At 54.6% G+C, this 24,990-nt stretch overlaps 11 protein-coding genes across 11 annotated transcripts; 5 read left to right on the top strand and 6 right to left on the bottom strand.

Annotated features, from left to right (window-relative positions):
* Positions 1 to 300: 300 nt before the first annotated feature.
* DICSQDRAFT_164697 (uncharacterized protein) lies at positions 301 to 1,949 on the bottom strand (the record flags this gene model as incomplete). The annotated part of the gene is made up of 5 exons (XM_007360278.1): positions 301 to 429; positions 927 to 1,007; positions 1,062 to 1,214; positions 1,273 to 1,386; positions 1,440 to 1,949. The coding sequence occupies 5 exons, from the start codon at positions 1,947 to 1,949 to the stop codon at positions 301 to 303; spliced, it is 987 nt and encodes a 328-aa protein (XP_007360340.1).
* Positions 1,950 to 2,129: 180 nt separating this feature from the next.
* Positions 2,130 to 3,714, top strand: DICSQDRAFT_176610 (uncharacterized protein; the record flags this gene model as incomplete). Its single annotated transcript, XM_007360277.1, has 4 exons — positions 2,130 to 2,608; positions 2,665 to 3,080; positions 3,136 to 3,338; positions 3,706 to 3,714. The coding sequence occupies exons 1-4, from the start codon at positions 2,136 to 2,138 to the stop codon at positions 3,712 to 3,714; spliced, it is 1,101 nt and encodes a 366-aa protein (XP_007360339.1). The 5' UTR covers positions 2,130 to 2,135.
* An 855-nt stretch (positions 3,715 to 4,569) lies between these two features.
* Positions 4,570 to 5,798, bottom strand: DICSQDRAFT_131128 (uncharacterized protein). Its single transcript, XM_007360276.1, has 7 exons — positions 5,755 to 5,798; positions 5,639 to 5,693; positions 5,476 to 5,559; positions 5,331 to 5,419; positions 5,143 to 5,268; positions 4,846 to 5,088; positions 4,570 to 4,792 (listed from the first exon to the last, which is right to left on the bottom strand). Exons 1-7 carry the CDS (start codon positions 5,755 to 5,757, stop codon positions 4,775 to 4,777), a joined length of 618 nt encoding a protein of 205 aa, XP_007360338.1. The 5' UTR covers positions 5,758 to 5,798; the 3' UTR covers positions 4,570 to 4,774.
* Positions 5,799 to 6,241: 443 nt separating this feature from the next.
* DICSQDRAFT_75988 (MFS polyamine transporter) lies at positions 6,242 to 8,601 on the top strand. Its single transcript, XM_007360275.1, has 13 exons — positions 6,242 to 6,297; positions 6,351 to 6,523; positions 6,583 to 6,666; positions 6,719 to 6,810; positions 6,868 to 7,078; positions 7,137 to 7,254; positions 7,417 to 7,529; positions 7,591 to 7,680; positions 7,750 to 7,851; positions 7,923 to 8,017; positions 8,080 to 8,170; positions 8,242 to 8,380; positions 8,446 to 8,601. The coding sequence occupies exons 2-13, from the start codon at positions 6,427 to 6,429 to the stop codon at positions 8,510 to 8,512; spliced, it is 1,299 nt and encodes a 432-aa protein (XP_007360337.1). The 5' UTR covers positions 6,242 to 6,297; positions 6,351 to 6,426; the 3' UTR covers positions 8,513 to 8,601.
* Positions 8,602 to 9,109: 508 nt separating this feature from the next.
* Positions 9,110 to 10,076, bottom strand: DICSQDRAFT_176607 (uncharacterized protein; the record flags this gene model as incomplete). Its single annotated transcript, XM_007360274.1, has 4 exons — positions 9,110 to 9,554; positions 9,611 to 9,784; positions 9,848 to 9,980; positions 10,048 to 10,076. 4 exons carry the CDS (start codon positions 10,074 to 10,076, stop codon positions 9,234 to 9,236), a joined length of 657 nt encoding a protein of 218 aa, XP_007360336.1. The 3' UTR covers positions 9,110 to 9,233.
* Positions 10,077 to 10,893: 817 nt separating this feature from the next.
* DICSQDRAFT_164692 (uncharacterized protein) lies at positions 10,894 to 14,752 on the bottom strand (the record flags this gene model as incomplete). Its single annotated transcript, XM_007360273.1, has 3 exons — positions 10,894 to 13,855; positions 13,909 to 14,257; positions 14,497 to 14,752. 3 exons carry the CDS (start codon positions 14,750 to 14,752, stop codon positions 10,894 to 10,896), a joined length of 3,567 nt encoding a protein of 1,188 aa, XP_007360335.1.
* A 1,075-nt stretch (positions 14,753 to 15,827) lies between these two features.
* Positions 15,828 to 18,509, top strand: DICSQDRAFT_95675 (ABC1-domain-containing protein). The gene is made up of 6 exons (XM_007360272.1): positions 15,828 to 16,470; positions 16,621 to 16,818; positions 16,883 to 17,389; positions 17,443 to 18,177; positions 18,232 to 18,308; positions 18,360 to 18,509. The coding sequence occupies exons 1-6, from the start codon at positions 15,901 to 15,903 to the stop codon at positions 18,376 to 18,378; spliced, it is 2,106 nt and encodes a 701-aa protein (XP_007360334.1). The 5' UTR covers positions 15,828 to 15,900; the 3' UTR covers positions 18,379 to 18,509.
* Positions 18,510 to 18,627: 118 nt separating this feature from the next.
* DICSQDRAFT_45968 (FMN-linked oxidoreductase) lies at positions 18,628 to 20,372 on the bottom strand (the record flags this gene model as incomplete). The annotated part of the gene is made up of 9 exons (XM_007359744.1): positions 18,628 to 18,948; positions 18,987 to 19,378; positions 19,435 to 19,560; positions 19,612 to 19,669; positions 19,739 to 19,816; positions 19,878 to 19,961; positions 20,021 to 20,086; positions 20,147 to 20,233; positions 20,289 to 20,372. The coding sequence occupies 9 exons, from the start codon at positions 20,370 to 20,372 to the stop codon at positions 18,628 to 18,630; spliced, it is 1,296 nt and encodes a 431-aa protein (XP_007359806.1).
* A 704-nt stretch (positions 20,373 to 21,076) lies between these two features.
* DICSQDRAFT_164689 (uncharacterized protein) lies at positions 21,077 to 21,336 on the top strand (the record flags this gene model as incomplete). The annotated part of the gene is made up of 3 exons (XM_007360271.1): positions 21,077 to 21,118; positions 21,177 to 21,265; positions 21,318 to 21,336. The coding sequence occupies 3 exons, from the start codon at positions 21,077 to 21,079 to the stop codon at positions 21,334 to 21,336; spliced, it is 150 nt and encodes a 49-aa protein (XP_007360333.1).
* A 9-nt stretch (positions 21,337 to 21,345) lies between these two features.
* Positions 21,346 to 23,273, bottom strand: DICSQDRAFT_176603 (FMN-linked oxidoreductase; the record flags this gene model as incomplete). Its single annotated transcript, XM_007360270.1, has 8 exons — positions 21,346 to 21,847; positions 21,923 to 22,278; positions 22,335 to 22,460; positions 22,520 to 22,724; positions 22,786 to 22,869; positions 22,925 to 22,990; positions 23,050 to 23,136; positions 23,190 to 23,273. 8 exons carry the CDS (start codon positions 23,271 to 23,273, stop codon positions 21,581 to 21,583), a joined length of 1,275 nt encoding a protein of 424 aa, XP_007360332.1. The 3' UTR covers positions 21,346 to 21,580.
* A 511-nt stretch (positions 23,274 to 23,784) lies between these two features.
* On the top strand, positions 23,785 to 24,904 carry DICSQDRAFT_95667 (fructosamine kinase PKL/CAK/FruK; the record flags this gene model as incomplete). The annotated part of the gene is made up of 5 exons (XM_007360269.1): positions 23,785 to 24,296; positions 24,367 to 24,430; positions 24,488 to 24,570; positions 24,627 to 24,780; positions 24,833 to 24,904. The coding sequence occupies 5 exons, from the start codon at positions 23,785 to 23,787 to the stop codon at positions 24,902 to 24,904; spliced, it is 885 nt and encodes a 294-aa protein (XP_007360331.1).
* Positions 24,905 to 24,990: the final 86 nt, after the last annotated feature.

Genomic DNA, 24,990 nt, shown 5'->3' with positions numbered 1-24,990 from the left:
TAGCAGAAGAACACTTGATACATGCGTATGAAAGCTGATACTGAGCAATGGACGGCGAAGCGACAAGCTTAAGTGGACGAAGTGGCGATGGATGGGGGGTAGCCTAACGAGCTGATATCATGGATGTTGGGTGGTAGTTTGATACTCACGTCCATAAGAGTGCAATCACTGCTCAGCGTGTCCAGCGGCGACCAAGTATATCTATGACCAGTCAGGCGATCATCAGCATCTAAGACGAGGGGATCGACGAGAGCCATATATGGAACTTTCGGGGTCGACAAGGGGGAGTCGGCTTCGCTACTAGGGCTGGTTGCCAGGGAGGACCAAGAGCATGTCGATGACGCCCTCGATGACACGACGGTGCCTGATCGCGTCGGTGTAGGCGCGTCTCGGATACCGCATCCAACCGGCGGGTTCTTCGGTAAGCGTCTGGGTAAGGACCGTTTGGTTCGATGTGGACACGCGACGGCAGCGGTCATCTGGAGCGACGGGTCATCTAATTCGGAGAGGATAGACGGTTGCCTTGTCGAAGTGAATGCACAACTCGAACGAGAAGTCCTCGTGGGCTGACTCCTGTCCGCTTTCGGGTGCACTTGCGTGATCAACGCGCATGCGGAGCTACGTCGAGCCCGCGACGCCCTTCGGGGCCTATTGATAAGAGCAGGTAGAGGTGCACGGAGGCAGGGCGTAATGAAACCGACATAAAAAAGGGAGGGGAGATGTTTCGAGTCACGCATTTTCGGTGGCACAGTACAACCCGCTGCGTCCACATGCGGCTCAGCGAGTGTAAGCTTCGCAAGCATGTGGACTACGTCCTCGACATCGATGTTCCTGACGTGAAGCGGGGCTGGACTAGGCAGACGGGGCCAAGGCGTCTCGAGTGTACGTTCTCCGGGCACGATCGGGAAGGGGTCATATGGACATACGGGAGGCCATGGGTTGGGGAATGCGTGTGCTGGCACCTCCAGATTGAAAGCGGGGATGTCACTAAACGACTGCCCATTACGCTGGAGTCAACACGATTAGTGTCTGGACAAGATAGCGCTCGGCTTGGAAGTTACCTCTTGCTCGGAAGGAACTCCTTCGTCTTCGGATGCGAGAGGCAATAACGTATCCACAACGACCTGTTCCAGGTCATGCAAGAGCGCATTGCCAGAAGGGCGTTGTTTGAGATCCTTGCCTTCCTTCTTGAAGCGACGCCGACGGTTTTGGAACTGATCCCAGGCGTGAGCTACCTATCAGGGTAAGTGAACCCGACAGCGAAGTACATACCCAAACGTCGATCTGACGATACCGCATGCCCCATCTGACTGCGAGTTCGTGTTTCTCCAGACGGGACGGGAACGCATTCTCGTCGAAAAATGCCTCCAATGCGGGAGTCGCATTCTATGTGCATGGATGGTGAGTGAAATGATGTACCATTATCGATATCAACTTACGTGGTTGAAAGGCACTTTGTTATCTGGATCGGATGGTGCGGTATGCCTGCGCAAGGATTGTATATGGAGGACACGAGGGGCGACGTTTGTGAGCAAATAGGACGTCCATTCCCGGATAGCACGAGCATAAATGGCACTAAGGGCAGATGGTATCCGAGCGAACGCCTGACAATCATTGAAGTGAGGACTTGGGGTCGCAAGGCGACGCTTGAACTCTTCTTCGCACAGCCCCTTCAGCTTTGACGCTGCACGCGTCAGACTCAACGAAATACGATGAGCAGACACCTCATCGACTCCTAGAGATGTGAGCTGAGGTGCTAGAGGGGAAGGAAGGGGAAGGAAGGGGCCATCGGCATCGGATAGTAAGGGTCGAGTGGAAAGATTTGCGGCGTATGGGGCTGTTTTACGGGCGAGGTAGAGAGCAGATTGTTTGAGCCGCAGTATTGCATCGGGTTTGAAGCGAGGGAGCTCCATGTCACCTAGACGAGTGGGAGGAGGGTGGACGGTCATGGTGGTCCGGATCGCAAGTATGAGGACACTCGTTATCTGGAAGGAGGACAATGAGCGGAGCAGCTGCCGTGGGATTTGTTTATATATATTTACTTGCATTGTTTCTCCGACCATATTCAAACACTCCCCACTTAGCGCCCAGCCATCAACCACATTCCTCCCCCAGCCTCCCTCCCTACTCTCGCTATGCCGTCGTTGAAAGAACGCTTGCTTTCTGCTGAGGATACCTTCCTCTCTGCACTTAGTCAAGGAGGAAGTGCTCTAACCACCTTTAACAAAGATTGGGTAGCCCTTATGGCCGAAGTCGATTTGGCCGTGGACGCGGAAGCATTGGACCCGGAGACGTCTCTGCTCGTGCAGACAACGACCTACCGTATAGCCATGCTAGCGGAAACATCCATTGAATTAGTGGAACTTCATGAAGCCTACACATCCCAATTCATGGACCAACTCGACTCGTTGATGTCAGAGCTTTCTTTGGTAGACCATGCGACGATGTCTGGCCGCTCCCGTTCCTCCTCCCCCTCAGCATGCGAATCAGACACTCTTGCGACCTGCCGTTCCACGTGTGGAGGGGTTCCCTACACAAACAGACCACCATCTTTGAAAAGGCGGAGGGATCCCGATGACACGATCTCAGAAACGCTCAAACGTCCCCGGTATGTTTACCAACGCCTGACTCCAGTGTCACCGTCGAAGCTAATCACCCCAATAGCTACATCTGCATTGTCGAAAACGATGACACCCCCTCCAAGGATATCTCATCCCTCCCTGTCCCCTGCCGCAATCTCTCAACCCCCGTGTCCCCCGATTCTCCGGTATATCCTCCGGCGCCGTCGGGAAGGTACCCGCATCCCATCAGCGTGCCTATTCCCTCTAGCGTAAACAAGCGAAAACGGCGGCTCTCGGAGTCAGACGGGTCCCTCTCACCTCAATCATCCAAACGCCACGTGGTCGGGCCACGTCTCCATGCCGTGTCCGAGTCCTTTGTCGCTCGAGCCACCGCTCCTCTTTCTACAACATTATCGCCGGAGGCTCCCCTCACCACCAATTCCATCGAATCTCACGATTCCCTCGCGTCATCGGGCTGCCAGACTTATGAAGAGCAGTCATGGGGGCAAGTCGACATATGTGAGTGTACTTCTGCTTTCCTGAACTCGGAGCGGACGTCTCATCCCTTGTTCAGTATCTCATGTGCCTCTACCTACGGATTTCTTCCTCGGAAGCTATTCAGGCAATATCTGGAGCACGACTGCATTCTCGGAGTCTGGAGACGACGTCATCGACAGTTTGGTCCAGTCCCTCTCCGAGAATGTTGATCAGTTCGCAGGGCGGCTTGACCCCTCCGCCATCCAGTTCTCGGCGTTGTTCACGACCCCAGCGTACGACGTGAATGCGCTAGATAACGATACCTCTTACACTCCTCCATCTGATTGGTCTCCGGCGTCGACACCACCGTGCCCTGCAACTCCTCTTCTCGTACCTTCTGGTCGGACACATTTCACGGGAGAAGTCGATGTGGCCACCATTTGCGAATCCCCAACAGAGAGTGGATGCTTCACATACCCAACATCCCCGACCACAAACTCGAAGGCGCTATCGGTGCCCTTCGTGGTCACGACCAATCCTTGTGATATCGAATCATTCTGGGATTCCCTCCTTCGACCTCTCGAGCCATGCATCTTGTCTTCCGCCCTTCCGGGTCCAACATCGCCTGAAGGCGCAGCAAGCAACTTAGCTCACTGTTCGCTCATAGCTGGCGTAAGCGTTTAGTATGATGAAACTTTATCAAGTAATCTTTATCCACTATGTTGGACTGCTGATATCTGACTATGGCACAGTATCATTATTGGCTCGCCCATCTCATTGTCATCATGTTACCCTGCATCTGTATCGCTATCATTGTGTGTTTTGCATGCGTATACCACTGTTAATCGTCATCTGTCAGTGGATCAATGTTTGCTGTGTGGTCGAAGTCCTTAGAATGATCTGGTGTTGGGGACGTTACAGACAGCAATGTATCACTGCTTCCTACGCGTTGCAAGTCCGTCTCTTCTTCCTCCGTTGCTGCTATGTACTTTAGGATATACCCGCTGTTCCACGTCATCCGTGATCAATTTAGATGCCATGTTGCATGATGCCTAATGGACAAAATTATGGTCGATTTGTGACCAGTTGTGCAGCAGCCTGTGGATGAGAAATGGCGGAGTGCGCTGAGGACCAGTCCATTAATGCAATCGACGCCAGGGTTCAAAGGCTCAAAACTTTGCTCAATGACGATCGTTGCCGTTGCCGTACGGTTGAACATGAAGGCAGGAAACACAAAATGCGAGATTACGCACGTTTGGCGTGATACCCTTCGCGGTAACCGCCTTCAAAGTTATGACGAGAATTGTATGTTCGGCTACTAGCCCTCGAACCTTACTGTGGGGCGGTCGATCAAGCTACGTAATTATCAGCGAGCGAAGGCTACTGTACTGGCATCAGTGTCTCTCATCAGCGCTTCAGCCTCGAGGCTCTGCTCACCTAGGATCGTGGAAGCCAGAGTCATACGTCTTAGACGTCGCAGTGCCAGGCTAAAGTAGTATCTCCAACTCTCCCGGGCCTGTGCGCGTCCGAAAGTCTTTGTACGTCTAAAGTCTTCATACATCGTGTGTTCATGATCGAGTGATCTATGTCTTGCTGTGCTGGAGTGCTATCCCGGGTAGTGGGGCTAGTGCAATGCTCATTTACGCTAGCAGTGTCCAGACATGACATCCCATCCTCGCGTCTTCAATATATCATACATATTTCGCATTCTCATGCCTTGAAGCCTTATGATGCGCTCACAAAAACTTCGACGCCTGCGATAAACTGAGTGTGTTTTTCACTAAGCCTGGATAACGTTGCGGCTCACCAGACCCATCAAGCTCCCCAATCCACCACTGTTGCCACCGCCAATGATGCCACCACCGAATTTGGACTGGACAAGAAGCTTCATGACGGTCATTGCGGCCCCGTTCACGGCATCCTGTTTACTACCTTGTGAACCGCCGCCGTGCTGATCAAACAAGCTGGATGCCTCGGCCATGGCGACGCTGATGAGGTCGGTCTGCGACTTTCCGCCGCTGCCACCGCCCGAGGTGAACTGTTGCAGGACCTGAGTTCATGATAAGTGACACGAACTCGGTTGGCAAACAATGTCGGGAGCTACCTTCAGCGCAGCGGCGCTGCCGAGAGAACTGGCAGGGAGTGCCTTCGCTTCCTCGGGGTTCCCGTGGTAAGCTGTCTTATAAGCATTCTGGACTCCCTCCTCGTCAACGGGGCGTACGTGTTCGTCCTGCGACGATTGCACGTCAAGAACAGTGTTCCGGAATAGCGTGAGATCAAGAGATCGCAGACCTTGTTCTGCTTGAGGAAGCCCAACGCGTTCGAGAAGAGCGACTGCTCGTGTTCGGTAGAAGCTTTGTTAACGACTTCGTTCTCATCGACTATTGTTCAGGAATCTGTAAGCCGAAGATAGAGTGCGATCCAAACGGATACGCACTTTCGGGACCGCCTGCACCGCTGTAGCCACCCTGAGAATGGTGGGGGGAGTTGTATTCCTGACCGCCAGTCTTAGAGACGTCAGCTGTATCGACAGCGACGTTGCAACCGGTTGAGCGGTGTGAACGGTCAGTACGCGGGGCCTGTCCGAATATGGTACTCACACTGGGACCGCTCGTAGGCCTGCAGGCCCTGTTTGGCAAGATTCACGAAGGAGTCCTGCTCGAGGTGTCACGCGTTGAGCGTCGCTGATATGGGAAAAGACAGGTTGTGAACGCACCATGGTTGCGGGTGAATCTCTTGTTGCTAGAAAGATGCTACGGGGATGTGGGGTGACGCAGTTATCTCCAACAAGCGCCTATCTAAAGCATCAGTGCATCGCCCCCGGGGATCTGGCTGCCCAGAATGGCAGGCACTGTCGTTTCCGGTGTCGCATGCCGAGCTGCTCCTCTTACACTCATTCTCTTACTCACCTCTAGGTTACAGCTGCCGAAGCTTTCCCTTGTCCTACTATAAAGGCCCTTCCATGGAGCTATGGACGTGCGTGTTCTGTGTTCAGAATGACCTCCGGTAGCTCACATAGTCCACGTCTAGCAGCTCAGGACTCGCTCAGCATTGAGCCTCCCGTCCCACCAGAGGCGCCCAGCACCAATCGCCCGGAGTCCCCAACCAGTGTATCGCAGACCCTGCACTCCGAAAAGGATGCTAGGACAGACGGTCAAGGGTCTGCGCTGGCAGGGACCGCAGCCAAGCCAGAAGCGGGGGACGAGAACGTGATAGTGGTGGGCTGGGATAGGCCGGACGATCTTGCAAACCCCAGAAAGTGAGTAGCAGATCTCCCTCTTGGTCCACTCGTAAAAGCTCAGACATTTCCAGTTGGCCGAAGAAGCAGAAATGGGCTGCGGCATTGACCGTATCGGCATTCACATTTATCTCGCCCGTGTCGTCTTCTATGGTAGCTCCTGCCGCGCAGCAGATCGCATCCGGCTTCCACATCACCGACCAATTCCAGGTTAACCTGACTATATCCATATTTGTTCTTGCATATGGTATGTAGCTCAAATTTTTCGCCTTGAAATGGTCACAGCGAGGCTCATGCCTTTGGTAGCTTTTGGCCCTTTGTTCCTTGGGCCACTATGCGAGATCTTTGGTCGCACAAGAGTACTTCGAGCGTGCAACCTGTTTTTCTTTGGTGTGTTGGATGACCCACCTTCTACATTGCACCTTTTTTGAAGGAACGATAGCTTGGAACCTAGCGTGTGGGTTCGCCCAGTCCGAGGGGCAATTGATTGCCTTCCGTTTCCTCGCAGGCATCGGAGGCAGCTCTCCGTTGGCCGTGAGTGTCGTTCACGAACATGCCGCTTACGTTCCTGTTTACTCATTTTCTCTCAAGGTTGGAGGTGCGGTTCTCGGAGACATGTGGACTCCGGAAGAGCGCGGCCAGTCAATCGCGATCTACTCCCTCGCACCTCTCCTTGGCCCCGTCGTTGGCCCTATAGCTGGTGGGTGGATTGCGGAGAGGTCCACTTGGCGATGGGTCTTCTGGTCCACATCCATTGCTGCGTTCGTCATCCAGATAGTTGGACTGTGGACGTTGCAAGAGAGTACGCATATTTTCGTCACTGCTCTCATCATATGTATCAAGCTGAGACTTTTTCGCAGCGTACGCCCCCATTTTGCTCGCCCGCAAGGCGAAGAAGATCCGCGCGAAGCTTGACGCCGAGGGCGGAAGTGCGGGCAAGGAAGTGCGAACCATCTTCCAAAAGACGGCCAAACGAGAGTGAGTACCCACCTTCCTGCCAGGCCTGTTAGCCATCTGTGTCGCTCTACGCGTGACGAATTGGTCGAGAACGCGCATGCAATCGCCTACGCGATCTACTACGGGTGTTCTGTAGCTCAATCAATAGCGAGACGATGCGTTAACCCCTTTTCGTACGCACAGCTACAAGCAGTTCATGTTTGTCTCACTGTGCAGGCCGTTTATCATGACGGCACAGGAGCCTATCATCATCCTCCTCGGCGCATACCTGGCGTTCGTGTACGGCGTTATCTACCGTGAGTTTCAAGATTCCCCGTACCTTTCCAATATGTCTCAAGGCCCACAAATTAATCGCAGTGGTACTTACCACTATCCCATTGATATACACGGACATCTATCACGAAAACTCGGGGATCGTTGGCTTACAGTACATTTCGCTCGGCGTTGGTGTGTACCGCTCCCTTCGGCGACTCGATTCCTCTGGCGTCGAGGCTGATCTTCGAAACCACTTGTCAGGGCTTACCATCGCATCGCAATTCAATGCCCGACTGCTAGACGTCGTCTACATGCGGCTCAAGACGAAGAATGGCGGTGTAGGAGAGCCCGAGTTCCGCTTGCGTCAGTGCATCTGCCTATAGTTCACTGACAGCCTGAGAATGCCCGTGCTCATCGCTCGTAACTCATCGCAGCGTGTGTCTTCCCCGGAATGCTCCTCTTACCCATCGGTCTTCTGATCGCAGGCTGGGGAGCACAAGAGCGCACGCACTGGATCGTGCCTGACATCGTGAGTCCTAGGCTCCCGTGCGTTAGTGTGGCCTACCAAGCTCACCCCTCGCCTTTGTACAGGGCTTTGCCCTCGTAGGCGCAGGCATCATACTCACGTTTCAAGGGATGCAGATGTACATCATCGACGCGTTCGCACAGTACGCCGCTTCAGGTAAGTCGCCTCGTCGCCCCTCTTGAAACAGACTCTGGACGGACGTACTGACAGTTCTCTTCCTCACCTAGCGCTCGCCGCGACGTCCTTCCTCCGGTCCGTCGCCGGCTTCGGGTTCCCCCTCTTCGCCCCCGCGATGTTCAAGGCCCTGGGCTATGGCGTAGGGAACACGGTCCTCGCCGCGATCGCGTTTGCCATCGGCTGCCCCGCGTACGTAGTGGAATCTTGCTTGTCTCAAATGCTGTCCACGCTGACATTGGCCGTCTGTTCGGCAGGATCTGGCTGTTCTGGGTGTACGGGAAGACGATCCGCGAGATGAGCAAACACGCGCAGTCGAAATAGAGGAGACACACGTACGTTAAGCTCCTTGGCCGCTGATGTGGACGCTCGCACAGACGATCATAGCATACCCGGCTCATAATGCATCTACCCTACCGTAAACTGCACTTGGACAGTTAGTTTGTTGTGATAATACGGACGTGTTTCTGCTACATCGCGTCGGAGGGTGGAGAGGAACCTACATGCGATAGGAATGTCGGTCTTCGTGAGGTATGCGGTTCTTGTTTCACCGGCATGCCGATCCATATACGAAGAATGTCGAGGAGGAGCAAGGCTAGTGGTCGTCAAGTTTATATGTTCGACCAAGCCATTGTGCATTTATACGCATAGAGTTGTGCACGATACAATGTAGCTGGCACTGGATGGAAACCAGTGGCGCCACATTGTACAAGCGGTGTCTAGCACTGGGTGGCGGGTTGCCGCCACACATACAACGTGGTTGCCTATAGTCCCGCAGGCGTTCACAACAGATACCCAAAGAGCCAATGAGCAACAGGAGACAGGCTACACAAGCATGCCGGTACATATCTCTCACGGAAACTCTTTCTGTTGCATTGTTGGATGGCACCGAGGCGCTGCATGGTTACTCCCAATGTAGTGGTTCTTGTATAATTACATCGAGGCGGTATAGCATACATATACAGGGGCAGTCCCAAAGCGTCTACGTTAGCGTCATAAAGTACTCGTCAAGGGCAACTGAAGCGGCCCGGTCAACCTGAACAGCCTACAACTCAGCGACCTTCGATTCGCCCGCGGAATACGGCGTATCGACGACGTGAGGCCCAGACTCGAGGCTGGCAGTCGAAGCAGGCACGTCCGAGGGCTTTCCAGATACGGAGGCGCCGGTCTGGGTGGAGGGTGACACGGCGCCCTTGGCCTTCTCGATTGTGGCATGGGCAGTACCAGCCGCGGTCTCGATGTATGGCTGTGCGGCGGCTTGCGCGGAGGCGAGGTACTCCTTGCCGGTCTGGAGGGCGGATTGCACGGTCGCGCCGATACCGGCAGCAGCGCCGTTCGTCGCAGGGGGGATGCCAGAGGCGTACGACTAGGCGTGGATGTGAGCGTGCTGCTCGATGTCAGCTGAGAATATGGTCAACGTACCTGGGCCGTAGTGAAGACGTTGCCAGCGATATTCTTGGCCTGTTCGACGTAGCCGGTTGCCGAGGCCTTCGCAGACTCTACGTCATATGCGCCTTCAGATGCGGCAACGTTCGTCTTCTGGCTGAGGCCTTGCTCTAGCTGGTCGACGGCAGAAGCGGCCTGAGGCTCTTTGAACTATTTGTTCACCATGCGTTTGAGTTCTATGTGGCTGCAAACAAAAGGCCTAGAGGGACGAACCTCAGCAGTCCGTGCAGCGTTAGTAGCCGCGGCATGAAGCTGGTTCGCATTCTGCTGGACTTGGGTCGAAAGCGTAGCGTTGGAGGCCTCAATCTCAGCAACGGCTGCGGTGGTAGAGTAGCGAGCGTCGCTCCTGCAAGATGGAATTGCGATGTCAGTCTCTCCGAAGAGTATCGCAAGGAAAGAACGCGACGACGCACGGGCCAGTGGGAAGAGTAGCAGAGGACATGGTGATCAACGGTATAAGTAATGCAAAGATGGGCTGCGAGATGCGTGAAGTGGTGATTCTGAGGACTTTGGTGCGGTTTGCTGAGGCATCTTATAGTGTGTGCGAGGTGGTCGAAGTGGAGTGAGGAGCAGGTCGGTCGACGTCACCGCCAGCTTCTCAAAGCACTGCAGTCCACTTGCCACTTGCCACTTAGACGCCGGTGTCCTCGGTGGACGAGCCCATGACGTCACTCAATCCCACCTACACGTTGGTCCTCGAGCGGCTGATGCTCATGGCGTCCTAAGTAGTCTTGCGAGGCTAGTCGTGACAGTTGCGCGACTGTACAAACAGACGCTGTATCCCCAGCAGTCGATCCCAAACACAAACACTATTGCGTACGATTGAACACAAAGAGCGACAAACAACATAAAGACAAACAATCCTCCACATCCGCAATAGGACTATTCGCGACGAAGGCATTCGCGTGTCTGAAATAAACAAACAGAGGACAATGAGCGATGCTAACTACATGAGGGTATGTGGTCGAGTCGAAGGTATGCGGATAATGTTGAGGAGACGGAATAAACACACAGGCGTGTGGCAGATTGCGGTATACAGAGACGGAGGAGGCGACATTGCTCGGGTCACAGGCACAGACGATGATGCGTGAAAGCGAGAGTCGAGAATGTGGAGACTGGACGATACCGAATGGAATACATACATAGGAGACAGGAAGGGAATAATGAGATAAACAAGCTCAATATTCACAGACCAACGAGAAAGCCTGCAATGGAGAGTGAATCGACACCGAAACCCCACAGCCAACGAAACGAGCTATCTACACGTGACGTCTCTGGCCATCTTCCTCGTCGAAGGAACCCGATCGTAAGAATCGGGCAAGGACCTCCTCGGATGAACGCTTGAATACGTCCACACCGCGGGCGGGGTCCCAAACACGGCCGCTTTTGCGAGGCTGGAGACTTTGGGGACCCAGAACCGGCGTACCCTCGGGCGTCTCAACGGGACCTGTGGTGGATGGCGAAGAGGTGAGCGAAGTGTCATTCGAGGACATGCGATGGAGCGGCGGTGAGGAGAGCTTGGACAGCACAGGGGACTGACGAGGGGAAGAGCTCGTAGACGGACCGATGGCAGGCGAGCCCGGCGTCTGCGGAGAACCAGCCAGTTTGCTCGTCGGTATCTGCGAACCAGACAGTCGGCGGGGAGTCATGGACGTCCTCGGCGAAGATGGCCTTCGAGGAGAGGAAGTTTTTGGGGAAAGAAGGGGCTTTGACGCAGCAGTCCGCGGTGGCGAGGGAGCCCGCTTGGGGCTCATGACCTCCGGCGGAGAGTACGTGCGCGGAGATCCGAGCGTCTGAGGCGACCTGAGTCCCGTGGGCGACGCCTTGCTTGGGAAAAGCAGGAGGGAGGAGTGCGGCGGCTGAGTCACGGTAGGCGTTCCGACTGCCATCTGATCCGGATCTACCTTCAGCGTGATCCCAGGGAGGAGCGAACCGACTGCCGGTGAAGTAGGCGACGTCGCCCACAGTCCTGATCCCACACCGGCACTGCGACTTGTTCTGGGACTCCTCTTGCCCTTGCGACCTGCGTCGTTTTCGTCTGCCGAGACGTTAACCTGCACGCCCATGCTGCGCGTTTCAATAGGAATCGTCTGCACACCTCTCGTGCGATACTTCTTGCCCTTTCCGGCCGTCAAGGACGCGTTGCTGCCTGCGCGTGAGCGCCGAGACTGATTGCGTTCTTTGCCGCCGTCGCTATCCAAACGCGCAGGTTGGCCACCGTCTTCGTCCTCTTCACCTTCGTCTTCGTCGTCGCCATCCATGCTGCTTGCATCCTGCCGGTCCTGGTACTCGCGCTCACGCTCTTCGTCCCATTTGCGCCAGCTCTCGTCGTGGTCCGGAGGTGGCGGCTGGAAAACGGAATGATGCGGACGCACAAGCTTCGTTGCGTACTTCTGAATGCTCGGTACCGTATCCCAGGCATTCGAGTAGGTTAGGCTGAACGGAAGAGCGATAGGCGGGGCAGTGCTATGAGGCCGCTGTGAACTAGGTGCGTGTTTCGGGATCGGCTTGATAATTGGTGCTGGCTCCTCAATGAAGTTGGCGACAGGGGGCGGAGACTCCGAAGCAGGAAAGACGCGACGGGGCGCATGTCTCGGCTTTTCCTCCCAAGGGAAGACAGCGTGCACCTTTGTGCGGTCAGGAGCGGGAGGGGAAGGATGAGATTCCCCGGGAGCGTCAGAGATGCGTCCGATCACATTCTCATACTGGCCATCACGGAGGAGTTGCTCTGGGATCTCAGAAGGTGGAGGGGGGTGGAAGAAGGTTTCAGATATAGGACCAGGTAGATGTGCCGGGAAGGCTTGGAACGAAGCATCCTGTTCACGACTCGGTCCTTGATCCCAGATGTTGGGGAAATATGTATCCGGCGGAAAGGCAGATGGTGGAGGCGGCGTCTTAGGCGGAGGCTCGATCGCAGGATTCCATTCTAGCTTCGGAGGAGATGCAGGCCGCGGGGCCCGTGTCTGTTGTTGCTCTTGCGTGACAGATACGGGCGAATGCTGGTGATGCTGATGATGTTGATTATGCTGATGATGATGAGGTTCGTGCTGGTGATGATGTTGGTGGGGAATATGTTGGTGGGGAGGAGGATGATGACTCTGCTCGAAGTCCCGATGTACTGCAGGGGGAGGGGAATGGCGGGACTGAGTAGGTGAATGTTGCCCTCTGGGTGACTGAACGCCCCGAGGCGATTGAACCCCGCGGGGAGTGTGATTACCGGGACCGCGAGGAGACAAATGTCCATGACGAGCGAGAGTGGAGTCCCTGCGTTGGTGACGCTCAATGTGCGGGGATGCGGGACGTGTGCGCTGGGACTCCGCTGCTTTCCAGGACGGTTGCAAAGCCACCACGGGAGGAGCTTGGTCATCAGACTGTTCGCTTTCGAGGTAATAAGAGGTATTCGGTGCGAGGAAGCGCATTCCTAGCGGTGACGCGTTAACATTAACTCGCGAGTGCACAAGGCCAGCCTCCGACGGAAAGTACGAACCTGTGGGCTGCTGGGGGAAGTATTGCTGACCCGCAATCGACATATCTGGCTGATAAGGGGTGGACGGTCCAGACGAGGGCAAGTCCAGTGGCTGATGGTACGGCGCTGGAGGAAGTTCATGGGGAAGGGGCGTCGGCAGAGGCTCCATTCTCGGAACTTCGCCACCTTGGAGGACGATGAACGCTTGCTTGGGAGTCAAATTCTGATCGGCAGACTGGTCCCGAGAACCTTGCTCCTTCTGTTCCTCCTTGGAGGGCGGCGGCTCCTTCCGGGGACGCATCAAGTCCACACGCCCGTCCAGCGGCATCGACCGGTACTCCCCCACTTTTGGTCGTGGCTGGGCAGCAGCACTGTAACTGCTCATACCCTCCACAGCGATCTTGCGCAAGTCATCGAGACCGAGCGCAGCCCCGCTGGGCGGTACGGAAGCAGGACGCGCGATATCAGCACCATAGCTGGTCCCGGCGTCCCAGACAGAGTCGTAGTGTGTGAACTCGAAATTTGCATAGGTGGGGTCGAGGTCGGAACGATAATGTCTGTCGTACACGTCAAACCAGCGGTCCACCAAGGAGTCGTAGTCGTATGACTGCTGTTGCGTGTTCAGATTCTTGTCAGTCAGCGCGGAATACTTGACCCCAGGAGGCCTGTAGGTGATAGAGACCCAAGGCTTATTTGGTCCAATGAAGTGTATGGCGGATATCTGAGACCCAAACCGCTCGTACGCGGGGGCGTATCTGTTTGGACAGCGTTGAGCTTCATTTGGATGACCCGTGGGGCGACCACTCACGTGTAAACAGCGGTAGGGGTAGTATTATACGTAAAACTGAGCCTGTGCCAGTTGTCGCCTCTCCACTCATTGAGGATACCCTGATCGCCTCCGTCCCATGAGCCTTTGGACTTGAGAAGTTCCAGAAGCTCCTTGAACTTCTCTTCCCCGGGCGCAAAGACTAGGACTCCGGAGTTAAATATGTCAGGCCACCCGACGTCCGGAACAGCGGCGAAGTCGTGGGGAGTCGTAAACAGATGAGACATGGGTCGTACAGGTAGGACGTCTGCATCCAAGAAGATGATTTTGGCATATTGCGTGAGTCGGAAGATGTGCAGTTTGGTCAGAACGAGGTTAAGGTCCGGACGACCTGCAAAAGAGCGTTCAGTAAATGCTTAGGCGGGCGTGGTGTTACGAATGGCAATCAAGAGATGACTATATGCGCGTAGATACCACTCGACTTCAGCAAGATGGCAGAGGTGAACCGTGAACAGAGTGCACCCCTCGGCACTCGAATGCTTCACGCGTGTCAGGATCCCCGGGTAGAGAAAAAACGCGTCGATGCGCGGTACCGGCAAATTCGCAGCGGTAAGGAGCATGGATACTCACCCAGTAGCTGCAATCCCCTTCCATCTTCTTGCTCAATAATTTCCACGCCAATGACAATATCAAATGCTCTCCTTAGGAGCTTGATAGTTGACACGTCTACGCTCTCCGGAGTGACCAGACATACGGTTTGGAAAGGAACTTCGGGAGGAACGGGAGGAGACGGGTGAAGATCCTTGAGAGCAGCGGCGACAGCGAGAGCGCCAGGTAGATAATGGTCCGAGGTGACAAGGGTTACGAAGGCATAAGGAGTGTCCATGAGCGCAGGGCTCGAGCATGGGAGGAGCGTCAGGGACGCTGAAGAAGGAAGACGGGGACAAGTTACATACTCTGAGCGCTCATTAATCTCGTCCCGCCCGCCCGACTGACTATCTGACTTACGTAACAATGACCAGAACGCTCGAACCACAGCTCTCGCCCAAGTCCGTCGCTTGAATTATGCGACCAGGATCGTATCCGTCCACGCCGCTCCCTTCGGTTTATTCGAACGGACGGTGCAGTCTGTTTGACCTTCCCTCATTTGCCGAAAGCTACTGAACAAACGGTAGCAGTTATTTCCAGGAAACCGAAGGCGTCCTGACTGCTCCGACGGCGTCACTTCAATTGTCCGAAGTCTCATTCTACAGAGAATCACGACGTGTCTTCTCAACCAAGGTATATCTCCCATGCCAAAGACAAGCTGCGGTGGGATGATCGATGGGCTGCGATAAGAGACCCGCATACATCATCTTCGGGAGTCCGCGTTCGCTACTAGTGTGCTTGCCCGCTCCGAGAGGCAAAACATTGCCCGCCGGGCTAGTTTTATCACCTGCTACAGTGGCAGCCTGAATATTTTGCAGAGTGCAAGCAGCTTGTATGAACCAACAGATGGTCATTGTGTGGGTCGATATGTGTAGTATCCTGACATAACAGTGGGAGAAGAGGTGTCAACCCAAAACGCGAAGTGGAGTGCGAACTGGCTACTGAATGGATACAGACTCTGTGCTCTTATCAGTATGGGTCATGGGTCACAGTAGAAGCCGTATGATCTAGCAACTATTAGCAAGACTGGGCCAATCTCAGAACTGACTACTAGCAACGGTACTCGCGATACTAAGGCTGAGTTCGACGCAGTTTGAACGCGCTGCAGCTTCAGCGCTTAGCCCCGCGTCCTTGGCTTGAGTTCAGGACGACTCCCAGCTGATTGCTACACACAGCTAGAATAAGTAGCGTCTTTCATTCTGCTCGCATAGCAGACGACATACGTCATGGCGATGGTCATGGGCGTTTGTGGCACGTGGTCGAGCAGAAACACGGGTGATTGCGCCGACACCGACGTTGACCGCGTCTTGACTGTCAGTGCCAGGGCCCCCGCTCCTCGTCCGGCTCTCCCTCACCGCGCTCGTCCGCGACGTCCATGATGTCCTCATGTCACCTATAGCGCTCCGACTCCTCCTTCGGCCTGGCCTAAGGCAGCCACTCCTTGCCCGGGGCGCTTCCACTTTCCGCCAGACTTCGTCCTGGACGCAAACATCTCAGACGTTCTCGTCTCAGTTCTTCACGCGCACGCGCACGGCAGCGCCTAGTTCTTCCTTCTCCCGCAAGCTCCTATGGATAATACCCGTCACTGGAGGAATTGCTTTTTTGGCGGCGCCTGCCCGGAAGGACAACCGCAATGTCTTTGCCTCTCCGAATCTCATACCGTGCTCGGAGGCGGCAGCGGAATCCTTGGACCCGGTCATCATGTCTCCTTACGAGTCTGACAGGACTCTCTTGGGGCGTATTAGGGACTTTCTACGGGACAGGATCCTCGAACCTGTGCTGACGGCCCAGCGATTTGTGTACCTCTGTTTCTTGTTCGTCCCAGTGCTTTTGACAGCCCCAATGCTGCTCATAGGGCCGCCGGAGAGCAAACTCGGAGGCGATAGATGGGGTGCTGTATGGTGGTACGGTTTTCTTACCAGACAGATGCAGTATGCTGGGCCGACTTTCATCAAGGCAAGTACCATCATCTACCTCGACTATGACGCCATTGGCGTCTTCCAGACCGCGATCTCCGTATGTTCTGCGACGAGAATGATAATGTCTACGCCTGCTTGCCGCCTCGTGACGATTGTGTGAAGGACAAAATCTGACAATTTCATGCAGTTAGCTCAATGGGCCGCCTCAAGGGCTGACCTGTTTCCAGCTCTCTTATGCGAACGCATGGGAGCTCTACATTCGCGAGGAAAAGCCCACACTTTGGCACATACCAAGAGGGTCATCGAACAGGTCTTCCAACGTCCGTTCGAAGACGTCTTCGAAGAATTCGACGAGACTCCGATTGGAACCGGCGCCATAGCCCAGGTTAGTTATCTATCCTCCTTCCTTTTGTCTCGTCCGTTTTCACAAAACCTGGCGCCCTTCTTAGGTGTACCGGGCGACCCTGAAACACGACCTCATTCCCCCGTCTCACTTGGCCCCGAAGCGCAGTAAGCGCAAGGCAGTTCTCCCTCCCTCCTTAACGAACGAGCCGCCGCCATCTGTCCCCACTGCTTCTGTGGCAATCAAGGTCTTGCATCCCCGAGTGGCCCAAACAATCAACAGGGACCTACGCATCATGTCCTTCTTTGCAAACGTGATCACTCTGATCCCCGGCATGCAGTGGATCTCCCTCCCTGAGGAAGCCGAGGTGTTCGGTGGGATGATGCACGAGCAGCTCGACTTGCGGATAGAGGCGGAAAATCTCGCCAAATTTGAGAAGAACTTCGAGGGTCGTAAACTGCCCGTGTCGTTTCCCCGGCCTCTCCAGTTGTGGAGCACCAAGGATCTCCTAGTGGAGGAGTACGAGAACGCGCTACCGCTCGAGTGGTTCCTCGCCAACGGTGGCGGCCCGTTCAACGACACCCTTGCGGAGGTTGGACTCGACGCCTTCTTGGTGTGTAATGTATACGGTGACGGATTCCCGGTGGCACTCATCCTGTTATTCAGAACATGCTGCTCCTGGACAATTTCGTACATTCCGACCTGCATCCTGGGAACATCATGATCAAGTTCGTAGAGCATCACAATAGGCTGAAGGCCAGTCCTTCGTGGTTCCCTACCCTCTTTGAGAAAGAGGACGTCCCCACTTCCAAATCAGACAAGCCGAGCTCTAGCGATGCGTTAGTCAACGAACTCCGCGCCCTCACTCACGACCAGGACGCGTGGCGCGCAAGGTTAGCGCAGGCGAAGGCCGAAGGATTCCAACCCGAGATCGTCTTCGTCGACGCGGGTCTCGTGACGACGCTCAACGCCGTCAACCGCAAGAACTTCATCGACCTCTTCCGCGCTGTCGCCGAGTTCGACGGCTACCGCGCGGGCATCCTCATGGTCGAGCGCTGTCGGACTCCTGAGCTCGCGATCGACACAGAGACGTTCGCGTTACGCATGCAGCACATCGTGCTCAACGTGAAACGCAAGACGTTCTCGCTTGGCCAGATCAAGATCTCGGACATCCTCAAGGAGGTTCTGAAGGCTGTACGGAAGCACCACGTTAAGATGGAGGGTGACTTCATCAATACAGTTATCTCGATACTGTTACTGGAGGGTATTGGACGACAGTTGGACCCTAGACTGGACTTGTTCAAGAGCGCGTTACCTATCCTACGGCAGCTTGGCCGACAGATGTCAACGCAGGAAACCATGGCGCAGATGCCTTCGGGCCAAGTAGGAGCTTTCTTGAAGGTACGTCGTGTGGCTCCACATAGCGATCATAATGGTTGCTCATCTCTATATTAGCTCTGGGTGGTGATGGAGGCGCGCGAGCTTGCGTCCGCGGCACTTGTCAACGCTGACGACCTGGTAAAATATGACTGGTAAGAAACACTTTCAGTCGTATCACCGCTGTCTCACCAAGTTTTTCTTAGGCTTACACCGGCAATATAGACGAGTTCGTAGCGACTCTAGATCCTCCTGCACAATACGGACAAATAATCTTGTAGAACTAGACTTCTTACAGCATGGATGCATAATGTGTTACCCACTGCCACTCAATATCGCGAAGAGACTGGACTCCCGCCCAATGAAAGTTTGGAGGTGTCTACTGTAAGGGATCGTCTTGATCGGGCATGGTTTATTGTACAAGCGCTTTCGTCTTCGTTCATCTAGTTTCGATCGTACGTCCAAGACTCTATCTCACGCCTGCTTCTGGTCCAGGTTCTCCTTCGCAGTCCCCTGCTCGCCGCCGCGCTCATGGCTCGTTGCCCCGGCCCGAGCCGGAGTGAGCATATCGACCCACCCGCGTTCGTATTGGTTCGCGGGTTTGACTGCGACACCGAGCTTCTCGGCAGCGCGGATCGCCCAATGCGGGTCTCGGATGAGGGCACGAGCAAGGAAAACAACATCTGCCTTTCCGTCTCGCAGGTACGACTCGGCCTGCTCGGCTTCGGTGATCAACCCGACAGTGCCGATTGGTAAGTTAGGGTGCGCCTTCTTCAATGCTTCGGCGAAAGGAGTCTATTGCGCGCAGGATCGTCGTCAGCACTGCACCAAACACTGAAGGCTAGCGGAGGTAGTGCGGGAGAACTCGCCTGGTATCCCGGACCGACGTCGATCTTCTGCTTTACCCAGTTTCCGCCGCTACTGCAGTCAATGAGGTCGATACCGAGCTTCTCGAGCTCTCCCGTGAAGATCTTGCTCTGCTCGATGCCCCATTGCTTCCATTCGCCGTTGGTGTCTTGCTCTGGGCCCTCGGCCCAGTCGGTCGCACTGATGCGGTAGAACAGCGGCTTGTCCCAGGCGGCCCGGGCCTTTTGCGCGACTCGGAGCGGCCAGCGCAGACGGTTCTCGAGCGGGCCGCCATATTGATCCGTGCGGACGTTTGAGAGGGGGGAGAGGAACTCGTGAAAGAGGTATCCGTGTGCGCCGTGGATCTCGATGAAGTCGACTAAGGCATGTTAGGTTAGTCATCAATATGGAATGTCGAGAAAGATCATTACTGACATCCTACTTGCTTGCAGCGCTCGACTGCCTGGACGAATGCGTCTTCGACGCGCTGCAAGTCCTCTTCTGTCATCGGCTTGGGCTTGGGATACTGGTCGGAGAAGGGTATGTCGCTGGGACCGGGCACTGGGACAATGTCAGTCAGCGACTACAAAAGTCACCCGGAGCGAGCATTACCATCATCCGGCCAACCTCCTTCGTCCTTGCCAGCAACGTATGTCGGTGCCTTCCAGGTCTTCGCAATGTCGGAGTGAACCCATGGCGCATATGTAGAGGCCTTCCGTCCAGCATGGGCAAGCTGCACGCCGATGATGGTACCTTGGGCATGCGCGAAGTTGACGATTCGCTTCAGAGGCACGATCTGGCTATTTGTCCAGAGCCCCTGCATCGCGCCGGGTCAGTTCATGTACTGGTGGCAACAGACATGTATGCGTAACTCTTACCGCATCTTCGGGAGAGATACGACCTTCTGGGACGACAGCGGTAGCCTCTAAGCAAATGGCACCCACTCCCCGTGTAGCATATCCCTGCGTCGTTGTTTCAGCAATGGAAATATCGGTTACTATGGCACTAGAGGTACACATACGCCAATGTGTACGAGTTGCCAATCGGTCGCATGACCGTTGTCAGAGCTGTATTGACACATGGGCGACTGGCAAAAGCTGTGGTAAGCAAGCCGGGTAAGTGAGACACAATACCGCAGCGGACGTACTACAAAGATCCTGTTCTTGAAGGTCACGCCGCGGATGGTGATTGGTTTGAATAGGGTAGGAAGCTCAGCGTTCTGAGGGTACACATCCTAGACCAAGGGGAGCGATCAACAGTATGCAATTGCTCCTATGCGACGATCCTACCTTGGGATAGGGGGACCCGATTGGGGGCTCATTGAGAGGAAAGTACTGGTCTGCACCTGGTACAGGTCTGTTGATATAGGACATTGTGCGAGTAGTGGCGAATGGTGTAGTAATTGGGATCTTGCGAAGGCAGAGAAAGGAAGTAGAGGAGAGTCTAGTTCTCGGAAGACTTGTGGTCACGCTTTGCCTGATTGTGTGCATTCCAAGGCGGCCTATATAGCTCGGGCAGAAAGAAAGGCGGACATGGAATATCTTGAACGGTACTCGCGATGTCGCTTGGAAGCACACTCGCACACGGAGACAGACGGCGAGGAACGACGCTCAAACATGATGACGACATCGGTTCCCATCTGCCTGTGCTGATCAGTTGATTGGGTAAGATACACTCACTTCCCAGTCGCTTCCACCACGGTCCCCCGTCAATCCCGTTTCCACCCTTGCCTGGACTGCACCACTGACCATTTTGAGTCGCGTTGGTTGGTGAATCTCGTTGCGAAATCCAATTGTGAGGAAGTCGAGGTGTTGGTGGGATGATGCACGAGCAGCTCGACTTGCGACAATCTACCAAATTTGAAAGGAACCTCGAGGGGTGTAAATTGTCCATGTCGTCCACCCGGATATCCCCAAGGAGGTATTGAAGGTGGTACGGAAACATTATGTCAAGATGGAGGCGACTTTGTCAACACAGTTGTCTCGATCCTGCTACTAGAGGGAATGAACGACAGTACTTTAGACACTTGGTCACGCGCATTGCCTATTCTGCGACAACAGATGTCAGCGCAGGAACCATGGCGCAGATGCCCTCGGGCCAAGTAGGAGCCTTCTTGAAGGTATGTCGTATCGCTCCATATATAGGGGTGCTATAAGGGTCGCTTATAATTGTTTCAGCTCTGGGTGGTAATCGATCCCGACTCGAAGGCGCGCGAGCTTGCATCTGCGGCACGTGTCAACGCTGACGGCCTTGTGAAATATGACCGGTTCGGAAACGTTTAGTCGTATGACTGCCACATCTCACTCAGTTTCTTTCAGGCTCACAACCGCGATCTAGACGGGTTCGTAGCAAGTGTAGAACGACACTTCTTACAGCAAGGATTCATAGATCCATACTTCATATACACTTCCTGCTCTCACTCTACATCGTGAAGATAGCAGCATCTCGTCTTATGAAGGTTCGGAATCATCTACTATACGAACACTAATGTCTACGTCCGTCTAGTTTCGACCGTATATCAAAGGCCTACGCCCTTCTCATGTCCGAGCTCTCCATCGCAGTACCCTGCTCGCTGCCGCGCTCATGGCTTGGTTACCCCTGCCCGAGCCGGAGTAAGCAGTTTAGCCCAACCGCGTTCGTGTTGGTTCGCGGGTTTGATTGCGACACCAAGCTTCTCTGCGGCGTGGATCGCCCAATTTGGGTTCCGGATGAGGGCGCGAGCAATGAAGACAACATCTGCCTTTCCGTCACGCAGGTACGACTCGGCCTGCTCGGCCTCGGTGATCAGCCCGACAGTACCGATCGCTAGGTTAGGATGGGCCTTCTTCAACGCCTCGGCGAACGGAGTCTGGGGCGCGCAGGTCCGTTGTCAGCACTGCAACGCAACACTCAAGGCCAATCGAGGTAGTGTGGGACAACTCACCTGGTATCCCGGGCCGACGTCGATCCTTTGCTTTTCCCAGATTCCGCCAGTGGTCGTGTCAATAAGGTCGATACCGAGCTTCTCGAGCTCTCCCGTGAAGATTTTGCTCTGCTCGATGCCCCATTGGGTCCATTTGCCGTTGGCGTCCTGCTCTGGAGTATCGGCCCAGTCTGTCGCGCTAATGCGATAGAAGAGCGGCTTGTCCCAAACGGCCCGGACCTTTTGCGCGACTCGGAGGGGCCAGCGCAGACGGTTCTCGAGCGAGCCGCCATATTCATCCGTGCGGAGGTTCGACAGGGGGGAGAGGAACTGGTGGATTAAGTAGCCGTGTGCGCCGTGAATCTCGATAAAGTCGACTAAGGCGTGCAAGGTCAGTCATCGATGTGTGATGCTGATTAAGATTATTACTGACATCCTACTTGCTTGCAGCGCTCGGCCGCCTGTACGAACGCGTCCTCGGCGTGCTGCAGGTCCTCCTCTGTCATCGGCTTAGGTTTGTCATACTGGTTGGAGTACGGGATGTCGCTGGGACCGAGCACTGTGGGACAATGTCAGTCCGCGGCTGCCATCAAAAATGTCAACTCGAGCAAGAGCTACCATTGTCTGGCCAACCTCCTTCGTGCTTGCGAGCAACTTCCTTCGGAGCCCTGAAGGTACCCGCAAAATCGGAATGAACCCATGGTGCGTATGTAGAGGCCTTTCGCCCAGCATGGCCAAGTTGCACGCCAATGACGGTACCATGAGCATGTGCGAAGTCGACGATTCGCTTCAGAGGCGCGATCTGACTGTCTTTCCAGAGCCCCTACATCGCGCCGGGTCACTTCAGGGACTCGGAGCAACGGGAAAGCACACGTAGCTCTCACCACATCTTCCGGAGAGACACGACCTTCTGGGACGACAGAAGTAGCTTCTGCGCAAATGGCGCCCACTCCCCGAGTAGCGTATCCCTAGGTCAGTCTTTCAGCAGCGTATTCAGTCACCTTGTAAATTATCTGTACATACACCGAGTTCTACGAGATGCCAGTCGGTCGCATGGCCGTCATCAGCGCTGTATTGGCACATGGGCGACTGGTGAAAACAACTGTGATAAGAAAGCTGTTCAAGTGAAAAAGTTGCAACGAACATACTACGATGATCCTGTTCTTGGATGTCACGCCCCGGATGGTGATTGGTTTGAATAGGGTAGGAAGCTCAGCGTTCTGAGGGTACAGATCCTAGGCCGAGGAGAGCGATCAGCATGCAGTTGCCCCATACATATTCTACTTACCTTGGAGTAGGCAGTCCCGATTGGGGGATCATTGAGAGGAAAGAACTGGTCTGCGCCTGGTACACGTTTGTTGATGTAGGACATTGTGGGAGTAGTGGCGAGCAAACGGTGCAGTAATTAGTCTCTTTCGAATGCAGAGGAAGGTAGGAGATCCGCCGAGCCTGGTTCTCGTCACACTTAGCCTAAGCATATGCATTTCAAGGCAATTTATATAGCTCAGGTGGAACGAGAAACCGACACGGTGTTCACGAAGCCGCCTGAGAGCTCTGTTAAGTAGAATGCGCGGCAAACGCTCGTACACGATGACGACATTAGTTCCCATGTTGCTACCTTCGCTGAGAAGATTGGTAATATATCCTTGCCTCGAAGTATCTCTGCAATGGTACCCCGTTAATTCCGATTTTACCTCAATAAAGCCGATTCCATCCTCACTTCAACTAGCTAACAGCGTTGTGCAACTCACTAGTCATCGCGGATCTTTGAATTGCGTTCCTGGCGTCCTGCGAGGTTCAGCTGCACCTGGGTCACATCGTAATGTGTTCATCGCATTGTATTGACAGCAAGTGTTGACTTCCCCGCCATTGCAGAAGTATGCATGCCCACCGCCTGTTCACCCAAATTCTGGAAAGGGAGCAGCCTGGAGTCAGCCTATCGCAGGAGCCAGCATTATTTCGCGAAAATCGGAAGACCAGATGACAAAGACCGGTTTGTCGGAGAAGCGGAATCGCTGAAGGCCATGTATGCGGCAGCTCCAGGCCTGGTGCCGAGGCTGCTGAGCTGTGGTGTCATCGACAACGAAAATAAGGAACGCGATGTCGACGTCGGGCGACCTTATTTTCTATCGGAATACAAAGACATAGGGCCTCTCTCCAGCTCCGCTGCCAAGATCCTCGGAAAGCGAGTTGCTACGGAACTCCACGCGTACGAGAGTAAGGACAGATATGGCTTTCACGTCCCCACATATTGTGGTGCCACACGACAAGATAATGGGTGGTTCAACACATGGCCAGAATGTTTTGATGCACTCATCGGCGGCCTTGTGGAAAAGCTCAAGGCACAAGGGGGTTATGAAAGCCTCTGCGAGCAAGTAGAAAAGGTCAGGGAACGGTGAGTTTGCGAAGAGCACAAGCTACACAAAGGGGTCATGGTCCGCTTACGGATATTCACGCATACTCAGGGTGATCCCTGCTCTGTTAGATCCCCTCGACATTCTACCTGTACTACTTCATGGTGACTTATGGGTACGTAGCGACGCGAAAACGCGTGCAATATGGACTAATCCCACTCGTGTACTTCAGAGCGGCAACACAGGGATTGATCGATCCACTGGAGAACCCGTGATCTTCGACCCGTCATCGTACTACGGCCACAACGAGGCAGAGTACGTGTTAGTTACGTGAGAATCTGTAGGACCAATGCTCATTGACCGGCTTCTAGCTTAGCTATCGGCCGCATGTTTGGGGGGATCCCTGAGTCGTTCTATACTACATATCACGAGTACCTGCCCAAGTCCGAGCCGAGAGAAGAATATGGTCTCCGCCAGGATTTGTACCAGTTATATCACTACCTCAACCATACCGTTCTGTTTGGTGTATGCTCAGGTTCACTCTGCGCAACTTCTTGTCATGACTCACTTCTCCCAGGGCGGATACGCTGGCAGCGCTCGTAGCAAGATGGATAAGCTATTGAGAACTATTCCAGGCGCAGAGAAGTGATATGACTCGGAGGCCGCTGGTGTACGTCTACCTTTTTCGAGTTGGCCCTTTCAGCGACCGGAGGTCACATCTATTCACCCGCAGAG

This window comes from Dichomitus squalens (assembly GCF_000275845.1).
Source record: "Dichomitus squalens LYAD-421 SS1 unplaced genomic scaffold DICSQscaffold_1, whole genome shotgun sequence".
NCBI lineage: Eukaryota > Fungi > Basidiomycota > Agaricomycetes > Polyporales > Polyporaceae > Dichomitus > Dichomitus squalens.
This window is presented reverse-complemented; position numbering and strand designations above follow the sequence as displayed.

Bases quoted from the DNA above. Each gene is read 5' to 3' on its own strand.
- DICSQDRAFT_131128 (XM_007360276.1), bottom strand. The intron at 5,560-5,638 runs GTGAGTACCATA...CTGTCGATACAG, and splicing joins GGCCTACGAGCGGTCCCAGT to CTGACGTCTCTAAGACTGGC. The intron at 5,420-5,475 runs GTGCGTATCCGT...CCTGAACAATAG, and splicing joins CGGTGCAGGCGGTCCCGAAA to TCGATGAGAACGAAGTCGTT.
- DICSQDRAFT_75988 (XM_007360275.1), top strand. From the start codon at position 6,427: ATGGTAGCTCCTGCCGCGCAGCAGATCGCATCCGGCTTCCACATCACC. The intron at 7,079-7,136 runs GTACGCATATTT...ACTTTTTCGCAG, and splicing joins ACTGTGGACGTTGCAAGAGA to CGTACGCCCCCATTTTGCTC. The intron at 8,381-8,445 runs GTACGTAGTGGA...TCTGTTCGGCAG, and splicing joins TTTGCCATCGGCTGCCCCGC to GATCTGGCTGTTCTGGGTGT.
- DICSQDRAFT_95675 (XM_007360272.1), top strand. From the start codon at position 15,901: ATGTCACCTATAGCGCTCCGACTCCTCCTTCGGCCTGGCCTAAGGCAG. The intron at 16,819-16,882 runs GTTAGTTATCTA...CGCCCTTCTTAG, and splicing joins GAACCGGCGCCATAGCCCAG to GTGTACCGGGCGACCCTGAA. The intron at 17,390-17,442 runs GTGTGTAATGTA...CCTGTTATTCAG, and splicing joins TTGGACTCGACGCCTTCTTG to AACATGCTGCTCCTGGACAA.